At 37.4% G+C, this 21,884-nt stretch overlaps 1 protein-coding gene across 14 annotated transcripts in view; it reads left to right on the top strand.

Annotated features, from left to right (window-relative positions):
• Positions 1 to 21,884, top strand: part of METTL8 (methyltransferase 8, methylcytidine) — a 114,295-nt gene that overhangs the window by 76,082 nt on the left and 16,329 nt on the right. For 12 of the 14 annotated variants that reach the window (XM_049887412.1, XM_049887423.1, XM_049887421.1 and 9 more), the window contains 4 exons: positions 885 to 976; positions 13,451 to 13,821; positions 15,403 to 15,452; positions 21,763 to 21,826. In XM_049887412.1, the coding sequence (XP_049743369.1) occupies positions 885 to 976; positions 13,451 to 13,821; positions 15,403 to 15,452; positions 21,763 to 21,826 (577 nt within the window). Of the gene's footprint in view, positions 1 to 884; positions 977 to 5,418; positions 5,470 to 13,450; positions 13,822 to 15,402; positions 15,453 to 21,762; positions 21,827 to 21,884 lie in introns of those variants that run through there. The other 2 variants (XM_049887425.1, XM_049887417.1) reach the window with 2 other exon arrangements.

Below are 21,884 nucleotides of genomic sequence, written 5' to 3'. Positions count from 1 at the left end.
TACATATAAATAAAAACAAATCTGTTGCTGTTCAGTTGATTCTGACTCATTGTGACCTTATAGGACAGAGTAGAACTGTCCCATAGGGTTTCCACATCTGTAAATCTGTACTGAAGCAGACTGCCACATCTTTTTCTCATGTGGAGTGGCTGCTGGGCTCCAACCACCAGCCTTTCAGTTAGCAGCCCAGAGCCATTGCACCACCAGGGCTCCTTTTCTGTACATAAATTTCTGTACCTAGAGGGAGAATAAATTTTGAAATGAAAAATACTTATAGGAAATGCCAGATCTTAAAAAAGTGACCCTTTTTACATGGAACCAAGTAGTCTATCATTTCAATGTAAATGAATCCATTTGTAATAATTAAAATAGTTAATAAGAAAAATAAATCCAATGTTACTTTAAAAAACACATATACACAAATACAGGGGAGTATAAAATATTTTAAAAACTCCTATCTCTTTGACAGCAGAGTATTAGAGTGCAAGTATTATAAAAGGAGCTTTAAAAAAACTATTAAAGAATGTCCTATTCCTAAACTAACAACAACAACAAAAAAAAAAAAACATATTAATTTAGCCTTAGAGTAGAAAACAGCAAACTGTACCAACAGCCAAATAATCAGACACCAGAGTGTTCTGGGAACAATACGTCAGCAGCCCCTTCCAAGCAGTGTCTGGGGTTTACAACGCGACCAGATCTAAACAGGACTGTAGGAGTTTCAGGGTCGTACCAGCAGTATCAGAAGGAACATCTGATGCAAAATATATTCATTTGACATGGACTGTGTTGGTGTCATTCGTCTTTGACTAATCCAGAATGAAAGATGTGCCCCTTGTCACCCTGTAAAAGCATGTTTTACGGTCTTTTTGTTTTTTTGTCAGGGATCATATGCAATGGTCAAAAGAAGAAGAAGAAGCAGCCAGAAAAAAAGTAGAAGAAAACTCAGCTGTTCGAGTCCTTCTGAAAGAGCAAGGTAGATGACTACATGCTGTAACTCCTGGAGCCAGGTTTTTGTGTTTTACCTTCCAGGGATTCAGTTCACACCTCATTCTCTTGCCCTCCTAATTGTGCCATTACTTTTGAGAGTTCTTAGCATCCATCTATGCCAATTCACTTGTTCCACTTGGGAGAATTCCTAGTTCCTCCAGTATAGCGGGGCCAAGGTTAATGAAGCCAATTGTGAATCCACCCTCTAATTTGTCTTTTGGTAGTCATATTATTGCTTTTTCTGGACGTACACACACACACACACACACACACACACACAAGGTGGCATTTCAAACAAGATATAAAAATAGAACTTTAAAATTCTCCACTTGCTATGCTTATTTTGGTATGCTACTGTGCATCTCACATGCTACAATCTCCCAACAAATTCCAAATGTCATTGATCTTTTAGGAGAAACTTAAAGTTTCAATACTGATTTAAGGCCTTTGATATTTACAGTTTAATTTAGGTAAAGTCTTGCCAATCTTCAAAAATAGTTTGTAAAAAATTGGCCTATGTCTTTCTCACCACATAACCAGGAGCACAAACTTGCCCCAACTTCTGTACCCTCTAGATAGGATTTTTTTTTTTAACTTTATTTTTCTTAAAATGATTTCTCCTTTAGAACAGTTTGGTTATTTTTCTTTTTCCTTTTTTAAAAATAGTTTATTAAAGTACTGCATACTTTAATAATACACACAGGAAATAATAATAATACACATAGTAATACACACAGAAATTAATACAAATCATAAATAAATTTTAACAAAATGAGCATACCTATATAACCAGCACCTATCTCAAGAAACAATATTACCGGTAATCCAGAATCTCCTTCATGTCCCTTCCCAATTACAATAACCCTTCTTCCACCTCTTCCCCCACAAAGAGCAACCACTATTCTGGCTTCCAGTACCATAGATTCATTTTTCTAGAACAACTTGGTTCTTGTTATCATTTCTCAGCCACTCTTATAGCCACATCAGTATAACCATTAGACAGAGCAGAGGTCAGCAATCTATGGCCTAAGGGCCAAGCCTGGCCCTCTGCCTGTTTTTATAAATAAAGTTTCACTGGAACAAAGGTATACTCATTTCTTTACAAAATATCTGTGACTGCTTTTAAGGTATAACCACAGAGTTGAGTAATTGCAACAGAGACCATATGGCCTGCAAATATTAAAATATATACTATCTGGTCATTTATAGAAAAAGTTTGCCAGAATTTTGTTTCTAGAGTGATCAGCTGTCTGGAAACTCCCCAGGTAAAGATGTCTGCATTCCTCTGTAAAAGCCAAGCATAATGAAAATCACAAATCTCACTGATAGGTAACTATTGTTCCAGTGACGTTGGTCTAAAATTGAGGCTGAAGTTTGAAGCAAAAGTAGCTGTAGAAACTGAGTTAATGAGACATTAGCTCCCTTGAAGGGGATAGTGATGATCTATCTTATCCTCTGGCATCGTTTTCTATTCCTTACAGCTAGTTCTCCTTCCTCATCTTAAGCATTAATGTGTCCTAGGGGGTGGACAGGAAAGGGGACCACCTGATCCAAAATGGAACCATTCTATTTTTATGAGCTCCAGCCGTGCAGGCCTGGAGTGGGATATGGTCAGGGAGTGTTGGGGCTGGATTTGAGGGTGCATACCAGTGGCAATTCTCCTGCTTGCAAATCAGCCAGCATAGCATTCCTTTGTAGGAACTCTGTCACACTGTTTCTGAGGAAGTATAACTTTGCTTCTTTGCCAGCAGCTGCACAGACATATTTTCCACATTACTAAAGCTTTTGCTAGCAGCCACCTGGATGTGACATAGAGTCAAGCCCAAACTGGATTAAAAGTTATCTGTCATCTTAATTCATTTCCAGGAAGTTAAAAATTATCCACAGTGTATTTCCTGATAATACAAGAAACCAAGGATTTTTTTTCGTCCTCTTTTGAATATTTCTCTTTAGAACATGAATAGATGAGCAGTGCTGATAATGTTCACTTAAAGTGCTCTGTACGGTGGCTGCCTGTTTTGGCCTATTTATGTTAACAATGAACTTGAGTGAAGCTAATGAGAAGGTTATTTTAGGGCCTTGGAAACCGCAGTAAAGGAAAATGACAGTTCCCACAGAACCATAATGTGACTGAAATAGAAAGGTGGTGACTGGCCTCTCTCTATAGAAGCAGGAAAAGCAGGCCGTGGAGGACTGAGGATACTGCTTTGAAGCATTTGGTTTGCGTATTAGCATGTCCAGCCTCTTTCTGAGCAAGTTTTCTGGCCACTGTGGAGACACAGAACAAAAGATTCCATTTCAAAATGACTCGAAGTGGTAGAGGTTTCTGCTGGGTCCCCTCTGCATCCCCTCTGTAACTCTGCTCAGTATGGTGGACTTCATATATGTCAGGGAACTGATACAGGGAGAGGAGCACACGATAGGGGTGACCGTTTCATCACACTTAAGCGAGGTTGAGCAGAACAGCCATGCTGAGGCTGCTGTGAAGATGGTAAAGAAAGAAAACTTGTCCTGAGGAACTATGTTGAGTGATGGGACCTTGTTGTTGTTGCATATCATTGAATCGATTCCGACTCATACCAAAAATACATCCCTATATTACAAAGTAGACCTGCCCCATAGGGTTTCCTAGGCTATAATCTTTATGGAAAGAGCTGTGGTGGCACAGTGGTTAAGTGTTCGGCTGCTAACTGAAAGGTCGGTGCAGGGACAGATTACCCAATAAGCAAGGTATGCATGGGCTGACTTGTGCTTACTTACTAATCTGTAGTGTACAGTTTCACCGTAAACCCGTGTGGGGTACCTTGCTTACTGGTTAATCCACCCATCATCCTCCAGCCTCTCTGTGGCAGAAAGATATAGCAGTCTGCTTTCGTGAAGATTTACAGCCTTGGAAACCCTATGGAGCAGTTCTACTTTGTCCTGTATGGTCACAATGAGTCAGAATAGATTCCGCAGCAATGGGTTTGGGGTTTTTTTAGTAACATTTAAGGAGCAAATCAGCGGGTCTTTTCTCCTGTGGAGAAAGCTGATGGATTTGAACTTAGACCTTTCAGTTAGCAGTTGAGCGCTTAGCAGGTTGCACTACCAGGGATCCTTACAGTGAGAGAAAACACCTACCTATCCATTCAATCCAATCTCTGCTAGGGGACTGGACCCAGCAAGGCTTCTGATTTGATATTTAATGTTTCTGATGAATATGGGTCAAGGTGAATCGATTCATTTAAAAGCTCTGTTCCCAAACTTTCAAGATCTTCAAGGCTTTGACATGATTCTTCTGCCAGTGCCTCTGTTAACTACCATCTCCTCTTATCTAGAAGATTCCTGAGTCTTTGAAAGAGCCAGTTTTCTGCCATCACAAAGTATTTCACGTGCAGGTTATTATGCAGCAGGATCTCTGTTCATTGACCTTATCTCACTTATTTGAATGCCACAGGGTAGAAATACTGCTGGTTCTCCCATGCTGGCCAACTCTCCAGCACATTTGTCTGTTTCCGTATGTCATTTTCCCCTGTCACTCCCATTTCCCACTTCTCATGTACTGTCTCAGCTGGTGGTGAGAACTGAAGTTAGGAAACCCCTTCATAATTCTGAGAATAAGAATTTATCCATCGCTGATAATAGAGTGGAAACCCTGATGGCATCATGGTTAAGAACTACTGCTGCTAACCAAAAGGTCAGCAGTTTGAGTCCACCAGGCACTCCTTGGAAACCCTATGGGGCAGTTCTACTCTGTCCTACAGGGTCGCTAGGAGTCGGAACTGACTCTACAGTGATTTTTTTTTTTTCTTTAAATAATATAGTTTTTTGCCAAGGGACGTTTATGTTTCGGTTCTGTAATTAAAATGTATAACATCTAGGCTCTCGTTGACAATATTTCTTTCAGTTAGATTGCCAAGATAAGTAATTTTTAAATTCCACATTTTCTTTAGGTAATTTGTTTTAAATTGTATCACAGCCTATATTTCTTTTAAAAGCAGGTTAATTCAGAGGGATGAGAAAGATACTTTTAGCAGTTTTTGAGTTAACATGATTGTATTTTATAATTTCCTAAAAACATCTCCAGTGTGTTATATCTCAGCTGATTATTTACCAAATGTAATGGATTTTTAAAACTTAATAATAAAAGCAACTGCTATTTTTATTTGAAAATACCCTTGTAAATAACCACCTACCTAGGGTAAAATATCTATGTCAAGCAAAATAGCAAAACAATCTCATCATGCCTTATCTTATATATATCTTACCACTTGAGAGAATGTCCCATGTGGAAAAAAAATAGAAAAAGAAAGTTTTGTGCGCTTTTAAACTTAGGGTTTAGACTTGTTTGTAAGTTTGCTTAAATTACTTAAAGTTACTTAAAATTTCATGCAGTGCTCTCAGGAGTATACTTTTAATTTTGTAACCTTAAGCGTTTTCTTTTATTAGACAAGGAATTTTACCAGTGACACATGGAAATTTCCAACTTTGAGAGTTCAGGTATTTACGTAATTGATGTGTAAAAATAACTTTAAATTGCTTTTTGTTACATAGCAACTTAGAATAAATTTTCATAATTCACATTAATCATTATATATGTCAGAGATGCATAAGTGGTTTAATTCAGTTTCTTAGTTGTGATATTCAGTGTGATTCGGGGTGAATTCTGAATACTTAAGTATGGTTAGTGTGTCATATTCCTTCTTCCCCTCAGCAGTATTGAATTTAATAAGTGAATAATTGAGAAGTTGCTTCATCTGGCTGTGGTTAAACAGATTACTACATCCCTTTTACTGTCTTTGGCAGATAACTGTGAATCTGCAACCTAGCATAGTAAAATGAAAAAATGGCTCCTTCAAGAAGAATTTATTATTAATATACCTGTTTAGAAGGTCAGTTAGACAAGATGAAGAAAGGACTGTTTTCTCTACACTGTATTCTTTTATCAGTATTGGCCTGAACTTGTGATGAATTAACAGCAGGTTGAGACTAAATTTTTCACTTACAGTCCAAGAGTTAACTCTTCCAATTCCTGTTACCACAGACACTCTCATGGTTAGGAAATTACATTATACTCTGAAAGTGTTTGTTGTCTCATAATCATAATTATGATGAGTTTGATTGAGCCTCTGTAGGGCCTCACAAGATGTCACACATTACTGGGAACCTATGGAGTAGACAGCATTGATTGGAGATATTGCCAAAATCAGAAAGCAGAAAAAAAAGGGGCTGGGAGGCAGTCTATTAGACTTTACTCCAGCCCATCCTTCTCTGTTCTATTTCTGTCCCACAAACCTGTTTATTCTCATAGAGCATTTTACGTTCCCATTGCTTACCATCATTTCATTGTATGCTTTTGCATAGTTTCTATTTTATGTAATTCAAAGAATGGAGTTTAGTTAATTCTGTATTTCTGATCTGTTTTAATGAAGGTTAATGACAATCAAGATTAGTTTTAGGATTTGCTTATACTGATTATAAGTCCTGCTGGAGTTTTCATTTCAACTTGATGCGTCATAATTTAGATGAAAGTACAGTATCAGAAAAACAGGTTATTTTCAGAAATGTTTGGAGGGGATGACTATCGACTTTGTTAGGAAGGTAGTATAATTTAATGGTTAAGAGCCTGGGATTCAGAGTCCAACAGACTTGTTCCAGGTCCTGGCTCTACTACTAGCTGAGTGACCTTGGGAAATTTTTTATCTCCTCTAATTTTTAATTGAGGGGCCTGGAGGTACAATGGTTAAAGCACTCAGCTGCTAACTGAAAGTTGGCAGCTCGAACCCGATAGCTGCTCCAAGGGAGAAAGATTAGGCAGTCTGGTTTCATAAATATTTACAGCCTTGGAAACCATATGGGGCAGTTCTGCTCTGTCCTATAGGGTTGCTATGAGTCGGAATGGGCTTGACGGCAATGGGCGGGAACCTTTAATTTCTTCATCTGTAAATTGGAATAATCATGTGCTGATCTTAAGAGTATTGTTAGGATTAAATAGGGAAAAAAAAAATCCAAGTAAAACATTTGACATAGTGTCTGGCACATAATAAACACTCGATATGTATTATTGTTATTATTTTTAATGCTGTTGTTATTGGCATAATGATTTATGCAATTGTTTAAATTTTTTTCTTCTAATTCCTGGGTTGGAAATACTTGAGAAAGTGATCTTGAAAGTATATATACTAGTAGATCTTGACCATTGTCTTCTAATAGTTGTTGTTGTTAGGTGTCATCGAGTTGCTTTTTTGACTCATAGCGACCCCAAGTGATAGAATAGAACTGCCCCTTAGGGCTTTTTAGGCTGTAATCTCTACAGAGCCAAAACCTTGGTGGCACAGTGGTTAAGTGCTTGGCTGCTAACTGAGAGGTTGGTGGTTCAGAACCACCAGCTGCTCTGCAGGAAAAAGATGTTGCAGTCCACTTCCGTAAAGATTTACAGCCTTGGAAACCCTATGGGGCAGTTCCGCTCTGTCCTATAGGGTCACTATGAGTCAGAATCAACTCAGCGGCGATGGGGTGTGGTTTTGGTTTTGGGAGCCTTTATGGAAGCAGCATGCCAGGTCTTTCTCCCCTAGCAGAACTGCTTGGTGGGTTCAAACCTCCAACCTTTCGGTAAGCGGCCGAGTACTTAATGATTGTGCCACCAGGGCTCCTTCTTCTAATAGTAGTCAGGTCATTTTTAGAGATTGGATAGGCTAGGGTTGAGTTTACGTGCTTAATATATGTGATATCTGCCTCAGATTGCATTCCTCTCACTACAGGTTCATTTTCTTTATGAACTGTAAAAATTAAAACAGTAGTTCAGCCTCATGTTTAAAATATAAGTATGATCCAAAATTTTAGTTTGTAGAACTGATAATGTTCTTCATAAATTCATAGGGTTTAATAGGAAAGTACATAGAATTTTTAAAACATAAATAGGCTTTAAAAATACTCGAGTTCAACCTCCTCATCATAGTTTCTCTACATGAAGAAACTATTTAGGCAAATTGAATGATGAATTCAGTTAAAATTCTTCATCTTTGTATAAGATACAGGCAAAACTTTACAAAAGAAAGAATTAACTAATAATCATTAAATTGCTACCATCATCCCGAATGTTCTTCTGATTTTAATGGATGGATATAAAATTTATTTTACAGAGTTGCAATCAGCATTATTTGTGACTGTTTCCCTCAATATTATTATACTTTAATTTTTCATTCTCATATAAGGTTTTGATGTGCTGCAGTTTGCTTGATCATCCTATGTTGTTGGGCATTTGAGCTATTTCCTACTTTTAAATACAACTGCTATGAATATTTTACTTCAGGTTACCATCTACCCCAATTAATTCTTAGGGGAATAGTTCCACAAATTAATCACGATATAGTATTATATTCTAGTTACCATTTGACTCAAATTCACTTCACAAGTAGCTTAATATTGGAAACTCAAATACTAGCCCAAGCCTGCTGCCATCGAGTTGAGTCTGACTCATAGTGATCCTATAGGACAGAGTAGAACTACCCCCATAGGGTTTCCAGGGTGCATCTGGTGGGTTCAAACTAACGACCTTTTGGATAGCAGCCAAGCAGTTAACCACTGTGCCACCATAAAAACCAAACCAAACCTGTTGCCGTTGAGTTGATTCCGACTCATAGCAACCTTATAGAACAGAGTAGAGCTGCCCCATAGAGTTTCTGAGGAGTGCCTGGTGGATTCAAACAGCCAACCTTTTGGTTAGCAGCTGTGGCATGTAACCAGGGTTTCCTGTGCCACAAGGGCTTCTCAAATACTAGGTATTTGACTAGAAGTATGTCTTTGTAGATGGCTGCTTTTTATTAGACTGAGAATCTATTACCAGCATGGCATGAGTTACAAAGAGAGTTTTTAAGGTAAAGGAAGAAGAGAAAAGATAGAAGAAGACCCTGGGGTATTTTTCTAGTTCCCCCGAGTCTGATTTCAGAATGTTGTTTTATTTTCATGCACAGTATGATCAGGTACATGTCAATTATTAAAAGCAGACATAGAACTATTTTAGACATAAACGCACAGCATTTTTAAATGAACCATAAATAGGCTTCTTTCCATTAGTGCAGATGTGAAGATGTGTTTTTTACTTCAACATAACATAATTCTTTTGTTACAGAGATCCACTTTCATTTCTCAGCCCTTAAATACAGATGGGAATTTCTGTCTTTATAGCAGTCCCGCTGCCAGATACAATTCAGCCTTGATGGGAAGGAAGTCTTGTGGCCAGATGGGTGGAGATCCATGGTACAAGGCCATAAAGATAAAAATGGAAGGAAGAAAAGGAAAACTAAAGGGTTCAGGACAGGGCTCTGGGAACAAAGATGAACCTAACTGCAGACAACTGCTTAAAGTTATAAAGGAAATGAGTTTTTATTTTAGTTCAGTTCATTTTTTAATAGATGGTAGATTCACATGGATCAAAATTCAGATGAAAATTCTGCCTCCAACTCTGGTCCTTAACCACTCCGCGCGCCTCTCTGGAGGCAATCAGTATTACTAATTATGTGATTATCCTCACAGAAGTATTCTGTACATATACAAACAAATATGTATGTGTATGTATATATATATATATATTTGAGCTGTTTCCCACTTTTTCTTATTATAGATACAACTGCTATGAACATCTTTACTTTAAGTTACCTCCTACCCCAGTTAATTCTTAGGGAAATAGCTCCACAAATTAACTAAGATACTATATTCTAATTACTGTTTGTATACACACACACACATATACACACACACACACACAATGTGCATATATGTGTGTGATTTTTACATAAATGGCTACATAATACACTTTTGTACATCTTGCTTGTTCGTCTGTTACCAAATCCTGGAAATTGTTCTATATCAATAGAAACCTTTTTCATTCTTTGGAAGTACTTTTAAAATGTCATATGCCCACATTGGGTGAAAGTAATCCCTAACCCAGGAATTAGACCTGGTGCATAATAGTATTCAAGAAATGTTTGTTGAATGAACAAATGAGTAGATGAATTAGTTATTTTATTAATTAAAGGTACAGATAGCAAGAGGCAGTAAGATAAGAATTGCCTGGAGCCCCAAGACTGTTGACCTAACCCTGATCCAGGGATCCAGGGAAATCTAAGGGATGACATCACAAAATACATATCGGTTTTAAGAAAGCATCAGAAATTCTTTTTAAGGCCTCTTGTTAGGAGATACCAGTAACTACGAGTTGACTCTGGAGGTGGAAGGAAGAATGAAGTTGTGGGATGACCCCTAGACTCCAGGAGTCAGGAGCAGTGGTTCTGATTTTGAGGATATCCTTTCTCTAAAATAATGAAGAAACTGATAGGTTATTAGTAAAAATGTGATTATTAAGATTTCAAGATAAAACTGCAGAAAGTAGCTTGCGAAGATTATTCTCACAATAATTTATTGGCCAAACTATTAAAACAGAAGCAGATTTATGGGAATGGGACTAAAAATGCCACACCGTGACACATTTTAAGAGAATTAAAAACCTAGTAGTTTTAACCTTTAAGAGGTAAAAAAGAAAATCATCAGATAAATGAAAGTTATTATAATAATATTGTTATTAATAGGAGCCGCTGAGTCAGTTCCGACTCATAGCAACCCCGTGTATAACAGAACAAAACATTGCTCGATCCTGTGCCATCCTCACGATCTTTGCTATGTTTGAGCCCATTTTTGTAACCACTGTCAGTCCATCTCTCTGAGGGTCTTCCTCTTTTTCGCTGACCTCTACTTTACTAAGCATGATATCCTTCTCCAGAGACTGGTCCCTCCTGATAACATGTCTAATGAGACAAAGTCTTGCCATCCTTCCGTCTAAGGAGCATTCTGGCTGTATTTCTTCCAAGACAGATTTGTTCGTTCTTCTGGCAGTCCATGGTCTATTCAATATTCGTCACCAACACCATAATTCAAACACGTGATTCTACTTCAGTCTTCCTTATTCATTGTCCAGTTTTCACATGCATATGAGGTGATTGAAAATACCATGGCTGGGTCAGGCGCACCTTAGTCTTTGCTTTTAAACATTTTAAAGAGATTTTTTTGCAGCAGATTTGCACAGCGCATTGCATAGTTTGATTCCTTGACTACTGCTTCCATGGGCGTTCATCGAAGTACAGTGAAATTCTTGACAACGACAATCTTTTCTCCGTTTATCATGATGTTGCTTATTGGTCCAGTTGTGACAATTTTTGTTTTCTTTATGTTGAGGTGTAATCCACACTGAAGGCTGTAGCCTTTGATCTTCATCAGTAACTGCTTAAAGTCCTCCTCACTTTTGGTAAGCAAGGTTGTACCATCTGTGTGTCACGGGTTGTTAATGAGTCTTTCTCTAATCCTTATGCCCCATTCTTCTTCATATAGTCCATCTTCTTGGATTATTTGCTCAGCATATAGATCGAATAAGTATGGTGAAAGGATACAACCCTGACGTATAACTTTTCTGATTTTAAACCACGCAGTATCCCCTCGTTCTGTACAAACGACTGCCTCCTGGTCTGTGTACAGGTTCCTCATGAGCACAATTAAGTGTTCTGGAATTCCCATTCTTTGCAGTGTTACCCATAATTTCTTATGATTCATAGTTAAATGACTTTGTGTAGTCAAACACAGGTAAACATTTTTCTGGTATCCTTTGCTTTCAGCCAAGATCTGTCTGACATCAGCAGTGATATCTGTCATAGCATGTTCTCATCTGAATCCAGCTTGAATTTCTGGCAGTTCCCTGTTGATGTACTGCTTCAACTGTATTTGAATTACTTTCAGTAAAATTTTCACTTGCATATGATATTAATGATATTGTTCAATAATTTCTCCATTCTGTTGAATCATCTTTCTTTGGAATGGGCACAAATATGGATCTCTTCCAGTCGGCCGGCCAGGTAACTGTCTTCCAAACTTCTTGACGTAGACGGGTGAGCACTTCCAGTGTTACATCCATTTGTTGAAGCATCTTAATTGGTATTCTGTAAGTTCCTGGACCCTTGTTTTTCTGCCAGTGCCTTCAGTGCAGCTTGGACTTCCTCCTCCAGTACCATCGGTTCTTGATCATATGCTACCTCCTAAAATGGTTGAATGTCGACCAGTTCTTTTTGGTACAGTGACTTTGTATATTTCTTTGGTCACCTTTTGATGCTTCTTGTAGCATTCAATTTTTTACCTAGAGAATCCGTCAATAATTACAATTTAAGGCTTGAATATTTTCTTCAGTTTTTTCAGGAAGAGAAATGCCAAGTGTATTTTTCCCTTTTGGTTTTCTAACTCCAGGTCTTTGCACATTTCGTTGTAATAATTGATTTGTCTTCTCGAGCTGCCCTTTGAAATCTTCTGTTCAGCTATTTTACTTCATCATTTCTTCTGTTTGCTTTAGCTACTCTACATTCTAGAGCAATTTTCAGTCTCCTCTGACATCCATTTTGGTCTTTTCTCTCTTCTGTCTTTTTAATGACCTCTTGCTTCTTCACATGTGATGTTCTTGATGTCATCTCACAACTCTTGGTCTGCAGTCATTAATGTTCAGCACATCAAATCTATTCTTGAGATGGTCTCTAAATTCAGGTGGGATTTTCTCAAGGTCATACTTTGGCTCTCGTGGACTTGTTTTAGTTTTCTTCAGCTTCAACTTGAAATTGCATATGAGCAGTTGATGGCCTATTCTGCAGACCACTGATCTTGTTCTGCTTGATGATTCTGAGCTTCTAATAGTCTCTTTTCACAGATGTAGTCAATTCGATTTCTGTGTTTTTCATCCAGCTAGGTCCATATGTATAATTGTCATTTGTGTTGTTGAAAAAAGGTGTTTCCAGTGAGTAAGTTGGTGGTCTTTCAAAATTCTATCATGCAACGTTGCTTCTATCACCGAGGCCATATTTTCCAACTACCGATCCTTCTTTGTTTTCTAACTTTTGCATGCTAATCACCGGTAATTATGAAGGTACCTTGATTTCATGTTTGATCAATTTTAGACTGCAGAAGTTGGTAAAAAGTTCAGTTTCTTCATCTTTGGCATTAGTGGTCAGTGTGCAAGTTTTAATAATAGTCATATGAACTGGCCTTCTTTGTAGACACAAGGGTATTGTATCACTGACAGCGTTGTATTTCAGGATAGATCTTAAGATGTTCTTTTTAATGAAGAATGCGATGGTGTTCCTTTCTCTTCAATTTGTCCTTCCCAGCATAGTAGACCATATGGTTGTCTGATTCAAAATGGCCAATACCAGCGCCTAGGATATAGATCTTCAAGCGTTCCATTTCATTTTTGATAGCTTCCAATATTTCTTGATTCATACTTCATACTAATGTTAGAATTATTCAATATCAAATATAATTTTTATAAATGACAAATAATGTATGTAATATATTTAACAATATTTAATTATTAAATATATTTAGTCATTAAAAGAGTAACTAAGTGAAAATATAATTCATAGTAAAATAGATCTCTTTTTCTTTTCTATTTTAGTTAAGTATGAGAGTGAAGCTAGTAAATATTGGGACACATTTTACAAGATTCATAAGAATAAATTTTTCAAGGATCGTAATTGGCTGTTGAGGGAATTTCCTGAAATTCTTCCAGTTGATCAAAAAACTACAGAGAAGGTGGGAGAATTATCATGGGATCATGTAAAAACTAATACAGCAAATTGTTTCTCAAGAATGCACTGCCCTACTATGCCTGAAGAAAAAAATCACTACAAGAAAAATCCTGGCTCATCAAATGGTCGAAGCAAAGCAGAATCTGATTTTTCCAAACCAGACTCTGAAGAGCATAGAAAAGGACCTCTGAAGACTGACTTGTTTCCTGGTAGCAATGCCACTTTCAGAATACTAGAGGTACTGTATGTACTCTAGGGGCAAAGACAGGAGGTAGCAAATCATTTTACATACCATATTATTTTATTAATGGTCCAGGTTTTTCCAGATGGAAAATGATCAAATCTGACTAAATAAGTGTTTGGTATACTTTTGTGCATAACGAATATTTATGAGACTCATGTCTTTAATTAATTAGTCAGGTTTTTAGTTTGTGGTTTTAATTTTGTTTTTTGTTTGTTTTAATTCCTAACTTGAATGCATTTTTAAGTACCAAAAAGGTTTTGACCTTAATCTCTCTCTCTCTCCTCTCTCTCTGTTATAACCCCTTTTTAGGTGAAATAGAAATAAGTGAGATATATAATTTGCTATACTCAAGTGTCAACCTTGGTTTTTTAATTTTTAAAAATAAGTATTTTCTTTCTAATTATAAAGGTAATATAGATAATTACAGAGAATTTGCTCAATAGTAAAAAAAACACATTGTCATCGAGTTGATTCCAACTCATTGCGACACTATAGGACAGAGTAGAACTATTCCATAGAGCTTCCAAGGAGTGCCTAGTGGATTCGAACTGTCCACCTTTTGATTAGCAGCCAAGCTCTTAACCACTACGCCCCCAGAGTTTTCCTGCTAAATAGTAGATAAGATAAATGAAATTATCCACAGTCCCACAAACAAGGAACTTAACCACTGTTAACATTACTGATATTTGGTCCTTTTTATACTGTTTTATATAGTTAAGCTATACTGTACATGTATTTTTGGGTTTTGTTTTGTTTCTTTTTAACATTATACCATAAGTACTTTCCCTCTAGATTCTGTATAGACATTTTTCTTGGCTACAAAATATTTTACTGTATGGAATACTATAATTTTATTAACATATTTTCACATTTACTGAGCTTTTAAATTGTTCAAGTGTTCTGTAGCAAATGTCCTTGTGGAAAGACTAGCTGCATTTTGTTTTATTGTCATGGTTTAGATTTTTACTAGTTTTTAACTCATGAAAATTTTTGATGCTCTTAAAACACACTGACAAATTGCTTTCTATAAAGTTGTGCCAATACCAATTCAAGCCAATGAGACTATGTTTCATCACACTCATTGGCTTGAATATTGTTATTTTAGTGTTTTATACTTTGGTAGACAAAAAATTGTATCTTATTTTAATTTGCATCCCTTTGATTATAAGGAAATGAGATGGTTCTTCAAATGTTTAGAAGCCACTTGTACTTCTTTTGCTTTCTGTCCATTTATTTCCTTTGGTTATTTATCTGGTTTGGGTTTTTTTGTTTTTGAGCACTGCCCTTTATTGTATTTATTGCACATGTTTTCTTCACAGTGTGTCAGTCATCTTTTAATTCAGTTGATTTTAGGCTTCATTGTGCACTAGTTTTGAATATTTCCATAGTCAGATTTCCCAGTATTATTCTTCGTGGTTTATTCCATTGCTTTTGAATTTAGAAAATTCTTCTCTACCTAGAGAGCCGGTACATTTCTTCCAGTTTGTTTTTTCATTGTTTTTAATAGAAAATGTGACATTGGTGAGAAAAATGTAACCTTGTTTTCATGGTATTTGTTTCTTCTTTTGGTTTTAGGTTGGCTGTGGTGCTGGAAATAGTGTCTTTCCAATTCTGAACATCTTGCAGTGAGTTTTAGAACTTTCGCCTACAGAGTTTTACATATGTATGGGATGTTAAGAAATTCTGGAAAAATGTCATGTATATGCCAGTAGTGTTCTTATTTCTCATATAAACAATGAGTAGGCAAATTTCAACAGAAGTGTCTTAATGTTAGTGGCTAATTTCACATCAACTAGAAATTTCTCTGAAAATAGTCTTTGACAACTGTAATAATCTCTCGTGGGAGAGCCACGGTTGAAGACATTTTTAAGCTTGCGTTTGTGTGGATGAGAGAATAAAGAAAGAGCAAGGGATGTGATCCTTCCACTAAGCTATGAATTGCTAAATTTTAGAGATTTATTTGCTCCTCCAGGATTCGTAAGTGTCACTTTACGCTTACAGAATTGAGCTTAAAGCTTACACTTTAACCTTCAGTTTATTTTGTCATCATTTCTGGAGTAACACCAGTACAAAACCTTTGCATGTCAAATGATTGCATCTGGGCTTGAAATAATTTGAAAGTAACAGCAACTAACCCCTAGGATTTAAAAAAGCAGAAGTAAACGCTAGCGACAGCGATGTTTACCTGCCCCGCCCTTCCTGTTTTTTAGTATTTTTAAGATGATGAAGACACCTAACACCTTGCAGAACTTTTTCAGACACCTTTTAACCATGTCTGGCCTGTCAAATTTTTAAGTTTACACGTAGCTTTCACATTCTTCCATTCTAAAAGCAACATAAACACATTGCAAAGCACTTGGAAATTGGAGTAAAAGGGGAAGAATTCATCCATCATCCTAACATAGCCATTGACGGAATTTTTGTTGTATTTCCTTTCAATCTTTTCTTTATGCATTCCTTTAAATTTAATTATGCTTTTTATTTTTTAACTTTTCATTATAAAAATTCAAAAGTATCCAGAAAAGTAAAGAGTAGTACAATGAATTCCCAGATATCCATCGCCTCAATTCAACAATTAACATAATGCCAACATCATGATACTTTATTCCTGAATATTCTGGATATATCACCAAAAAATGAGGACATTGTCCAATATTATTATAAAACTAACATAATGAGTAGTAGGGAATTCCCTAATATCATCTAATAACCATTTAAAGTAGCCAGGTACAGTGCTGCTGGCACATTTGCAGTTCCATATGACCTTTCACTTTTTGTATTTTTTCTTTCTAGTTTCTGGCAGGAATTTCCTTTTCTCTTATACCACAGGGTTCCAGCCCCCTGGTGATCTCTGAACTTATTTATAATACGTATAAATATAGTATGTAGGCAGTTGATTATGTGTATCATAAGACTTTATGACTCATCTCAAAGTATTAGCATGTCATTTCTTTGTCTTTCCAACCACCGTTTATATTCCTTGAGGTAGTGACTGTATCTTACCATTGTCTGATTTTCCAGGTTGCCTAGCACAGTGCAATAAAGATAGTTAGAGCTCAATATATATTGACTGGCTAACATAGCTCATTCTCCACCTGTTAGTTGTATTTTTCCCTTCCTACTTCTCCCTCCAACTACCAGTTGCAAGCTCTTGCCTCCTAACTCCCCAACTCTTTCCTTTTCACTGCTTTTTTTTTTCTTTTATCCATATTTTAAAAATCACTGCAGCTCAATAACCTGAGATAATTAATTCATCTTTAAAAAACAACCAGTGATTAGCCTTCCAAAGGGAGGCTTAGACTTTTTTTTTTCTCCTCGTAAGAAATTGTGTTCTATTACTTTTGGAGAGTATAAGATTAATGTTTTACATTTTCAGAATAGTTCACCATAATTAGACCTCTGGAATTGAGGGTCATATCATTCTCCAAGGATCATTTAATTCTTAACCCCCCTGCCGAGAGATTGCTTGGTGGTGTGGTGGTAGATTCTAGTGATATTTACACCTGTTTGCTGGGAGAAGGGCCAATGCAGTCAGCTGACTTTACAGAAAGGCTCTGGAAAGTCATTGGGTTGTCACAAGACTTCCACTTGGACTGCTGATGCAGTGGGAATTCAGTCTCAGAGGTCATGCTGCCGCTCCACTAGGACACATGGCAAATGGTACATGCTTTCCTTTAGCCACTAGCTGGTAGGTGTTCAGTAACTACTGCCCAAAGGCAGACTGCATCCACCCTTCATAATGAGCCTATGTGCCAGTGTCCAGAAAGCATTTTGAGTTCCATAGAAGTTTTTACAGAACCATGTTAGTTCTTAAGTTCCTGGAAGGCAGCAGCAGATCTTTAATAATTTGAAGATCTTCCTTTAATAATTGTAACAACAATAATAGTGGCTAACATTTACTGAGTGCTTAATCTGAGCCAGGCAACTTTCTGGAAACTTTACTTGTATTAATTCAGTTCTTACGAGAGCTTAAATACCATACTTATCTATGTTTTAAAGATGAGGAAACAGAGTTACAGAGAAATTAAATAACTCTCCCAGGGTTACACAACTAAGTGGTAAAGCCAGGATTCAAATCTCTGGTAATTTGGCTCCAGAGCCCTCACCCTTAGCTGTTACACCATATAGTGCTATATGCATCTAACTGCTAGCTGAGAACATCTCAAACACATGTGGCCACCCAGCAAATTATGGGTCACAAATATATGAATTTCGCAGGAAACAAGGCGACATACTGAATATAAAACACTTGCTTTTGTATGGGACAGATGAAGAAAGACCAACCTATGTAAAGTTTTACCTTTGATTCAGTTCTGGTTAACTTTTCATTACCAAATCCTGTTCATCATACTTTAACTTATTTAGACAGGCCTTAAATTTTAATGCAGTCCCCTAATGCCACAGAATAGATTAGTTATATGTGTACATGATATTTATCAGTGAGTAACATTTAAGAGTATAATCTGACCCTGGGTGATATTTTGCTAAATACATATTTGTCCTTGTATTACATGTTTACTTAGAAGCACTCCCTGCTTGAAATGCTTCTTGAATCAGATTAAGTTCTAATTATGTGCTTCGAGGTCCACCTCTGTATCCTGCCACAGGGCTCCCTGAATCAACTCTGCTTCTCATCCCTGACATGTGACTCCTACTGCTAAATCCTTACACCATTTTCCCTTCTCCCAACTGAACAATGCCATCCTCCTTCCAAGCTTTTAAGGTTTACACCTGAGGGTGCAGGCCTGATCCACACCCCTGCAGAAGTTGTATAAAGCCAGTCATGTCCCCAACTAGACTATATAATCCACAAAAGCCAGGACCATACTTAGAATTACTGTTTAATGACCTACTGACCTCTCTGTGATTCAGACATGGTATGAGGTACATGATATAAGATTATCTACATTTTGTTTAAAAAAAAAAAAAAGACAACTGAGTTCTCAAACAGGTAAAGTTAAATTTACAGAGCTAATTAGTGGCAAATTCAGGATTCAGACACAGGTCTTTTTGCCTTCAAAACACATACCCTTGCTATCTTATTAGACAGTTTCATTCACTATTTTGTATTCTTGGGACATAGATGAGGTTCAATAAATGTTTGACAACTTGAAAAGACAACTAAGAATTATTACATTATTGTTTTATTATTTTTAGAAGTTGTATTTCCATGATGTTAAAAATATATGTATATGGATTCTGTTAAAACTCAACCACAAAAAGACAAACAACCCAATCAAGAAGTGGGCAAAGGATATGAACACGCACTTCACTAAAGAAGATATTCAGGCAGCTTTTTAACAGATACATGAGAAAATGCTCTCGATCATTAGCCATTAGAGAAATGCAAATTAAAACTACAATGAGATTCCATCTCACCCCAACAAGGCTGGCATTAATCCAAAAAACAGAAAATAATAAATGTTGGAGAGGCTGTGGAGAGATTGGAACTCTTATACACTGCTGGTGGGAATGTAAAATTGTACAACCACTTTGGCAATCTATCTGGTGTTTTCTTAAAAAGTTAGGAATAGAACTACCATACAACCTAGAAATCCCACTCCTCGGAATATACCCTAGAGAAATAAGAGCCTTCACAGGAACAGATATATGCACACCCATGTTTATTGCAGCTCTGTTCACAATAGCAAAAACTGGAAGCAACCAAGGTGTCCATCAATGGATGAATGGTTAAATAAATTGTGGTATATTCACACAATGGAATACTACGCATCGATAAAGAACAGTGACGAATCTGTGAAACATTTCATAACATGGAGGAACCTGGAAGGCATTATGCTGAGTGAAATTAGTCAGAGGCGAAAGGACAAATATTGTATAAGACCACTATTATAAGATCTTGAGAACTAGTATAAACTAAGAAGAACACATACTTTTGTGGTTATGAGGGGGGGAGGGAGGGAGGGTGGGAGAGGGTTATTTACTGATTAGTTAGTAGATAATAACTACTTTAGGTGAAGGGAAGGACAATACTCAATACACGGAAGGTCAGCTCAACTGGACTGGACCAAAAGCAAAGAAGTTTCCAGGATAAACTGAATGCTTCAAAGGTCAGCAGAGCAAGGGCGGGGGTCTGGGGACTATGGCTTAAGGGGACTTCTAAGTCAATTGGCAAAATAATTCTATTATGAAAACATTCTGCATCCCACTTTGAAATGTGGCGTCTGGCATCTTAAATGCTAACAAGCAGCCATCTAAGATGCATCAATTGGTCTCAACCCACCTGGATCAAAGGAGAATGAAGAACACCAAGGTCACACGTTAACTATGAGCCCAAGAGACAGAAAGGGCCACATGAACCAGAGACTTAGATCATCCTGAGACCAGAAGAACTAGATGGTGCCTGGCCACAATTGATGACTGCCCTGACAGGGAGCACAACAGAGAACCCCTGAGGGAGCAGGAGATCAGTGGGATGCAGACCCCAAATTCTCATAAAAAGACCAGACATAATGGTCTGACTAAGACTAGAGGAATCCCGGCGGTCATGGTCCCCAAACCTTCTGTTGGCCCAGGACAGGAATCATTCCCGAAGACAACTCATCAGACATGGAAGGGACTGGACAATGGGTTGGAGAGAGATGCTGATGAAGAGTGAGCTACTTGTATCAGGTGGACACTTGAGACTGTGTTGGCATCTCCTGTCTGGAGGGGAGATAGGAGGGTAGAGAGGGTTAGAAACTGGCAAAATTGTCATGAAAGGAGAGACTGGAAGGAGGGAGCGGGCTGACTCATTGGGGGAGAGTAAGTGGGAGTATGGAGTAAGGTGTATATAAGCTTATATGTGACAGACTGACTTGATTTGTAAATGTTCACTAAAAGCTCAATAAGAATTATTTAAAATATATATATATAAAAAAAAAAAAACGTATATGATATTCATTTGTGTCCTCGAAAATAGTGCCCTCTGAGAGCATCAGAGGCCCCAGAGCCAGTTGTGTTGTACAGACAGGAAAAGGAATGAACGATGGTGTCGCTAGGGGTGTGCGGGGGGGGGTACGGACCATACCAAGTGACACTGTCAGAGGGGGTGACACCAAAATGACTGTCTATAAGATTTTTGTTCAGTGTTTCAGCAGAAATTTATTATTTTTTATAAAAATAGCCCTGTAGTTAGTTATAACAATAAAAAATTTTCGTAAGCCCAGCTTACATGTATCAATATACCTGCAAGGCTAAAACTCTATGCTAATGTACTTTTTGAACCTTCTAATGCACTCTGATCGGAGCTGTCATTATTACCCAATTACAGCGATGCTTCAGATCACATGGTTTGGTCTGCATGCGCTATAAGCACGAGCTGTTGTTCCTGTTGCTGCTGGTGTTTTTATAGTCACTGATTTTGTCTGTTTTTCCGGTGTTTTAGCTACAATATTGTGGTAATTAGCTTGGGGGGGATGACATCACGAGTGACCACACAGGTGACACCAACCCTAGTGACTCCACTAGGAATGGAGCATCAAGGAACACAGGGTTCTGAGAGTCCTTGGAAAAGGAAATAACTTGACTCAGCAAAGAGGACATGCTGGCTGGAGGCATAGAAAAGAGTGCTTGTGGTGGGAGGAAGATAGAGCAGAGCTATGGATGGTCCTGGAGGTTTCCCGTGTGGGAATGTGGGCGGATACAAGGCAGATAGATCTAAATAATGGAGGGCCCTTAAAATCTGGACAGGAGTTGGAAAGTTACCCTGTAATTAATAATAAGTCCTTGAGACAGTGTTGGTTCAGAAGCAACATGAAGGCAACCATACACCAGTATAGGACACTGTATTTACAAACAGGATGTGATAAGCCAAGTGTCATCTGAAGTTCTATTGAAGCAATACCTATTAACAAGTCAGACCTACAGTTTCCTTTCTTCTGAAGTTTGAGTATATCTAGACTCTAGACTTAAACATTTCTTCCATTTTCATAGGAATGTGCCAGGGTCCTTCCTTTATTGTTGTGATTTTGCTTCTGGAGCTGTGGACCTAGTAAAGGTATGCCTTGTATTTTCTTTAAGGAGATCTGCTGTAAGACTCTGATTTATTTCCTGTT

Source organism: Elephas maximus, chromosome 6 (genome assembly GCF_024166365.1).
Source record: "Elephas maximus indicus isolate mEleMax1 chromosome 6, mEleMax1 primary haplotype, whole genome shotgun sequence".
In the NCBI taxonomy this organism is placed as follows: Eukaryota; Metazoa; Chordata; class Mammalia; order Proboscidea; family Elephantidae; genus Elephas; species Elephas maximus.
Note: the sequence above shows the minus strand (reverse complement) of the source record. Positions and strands in the feature narration are given on the sequence as shown.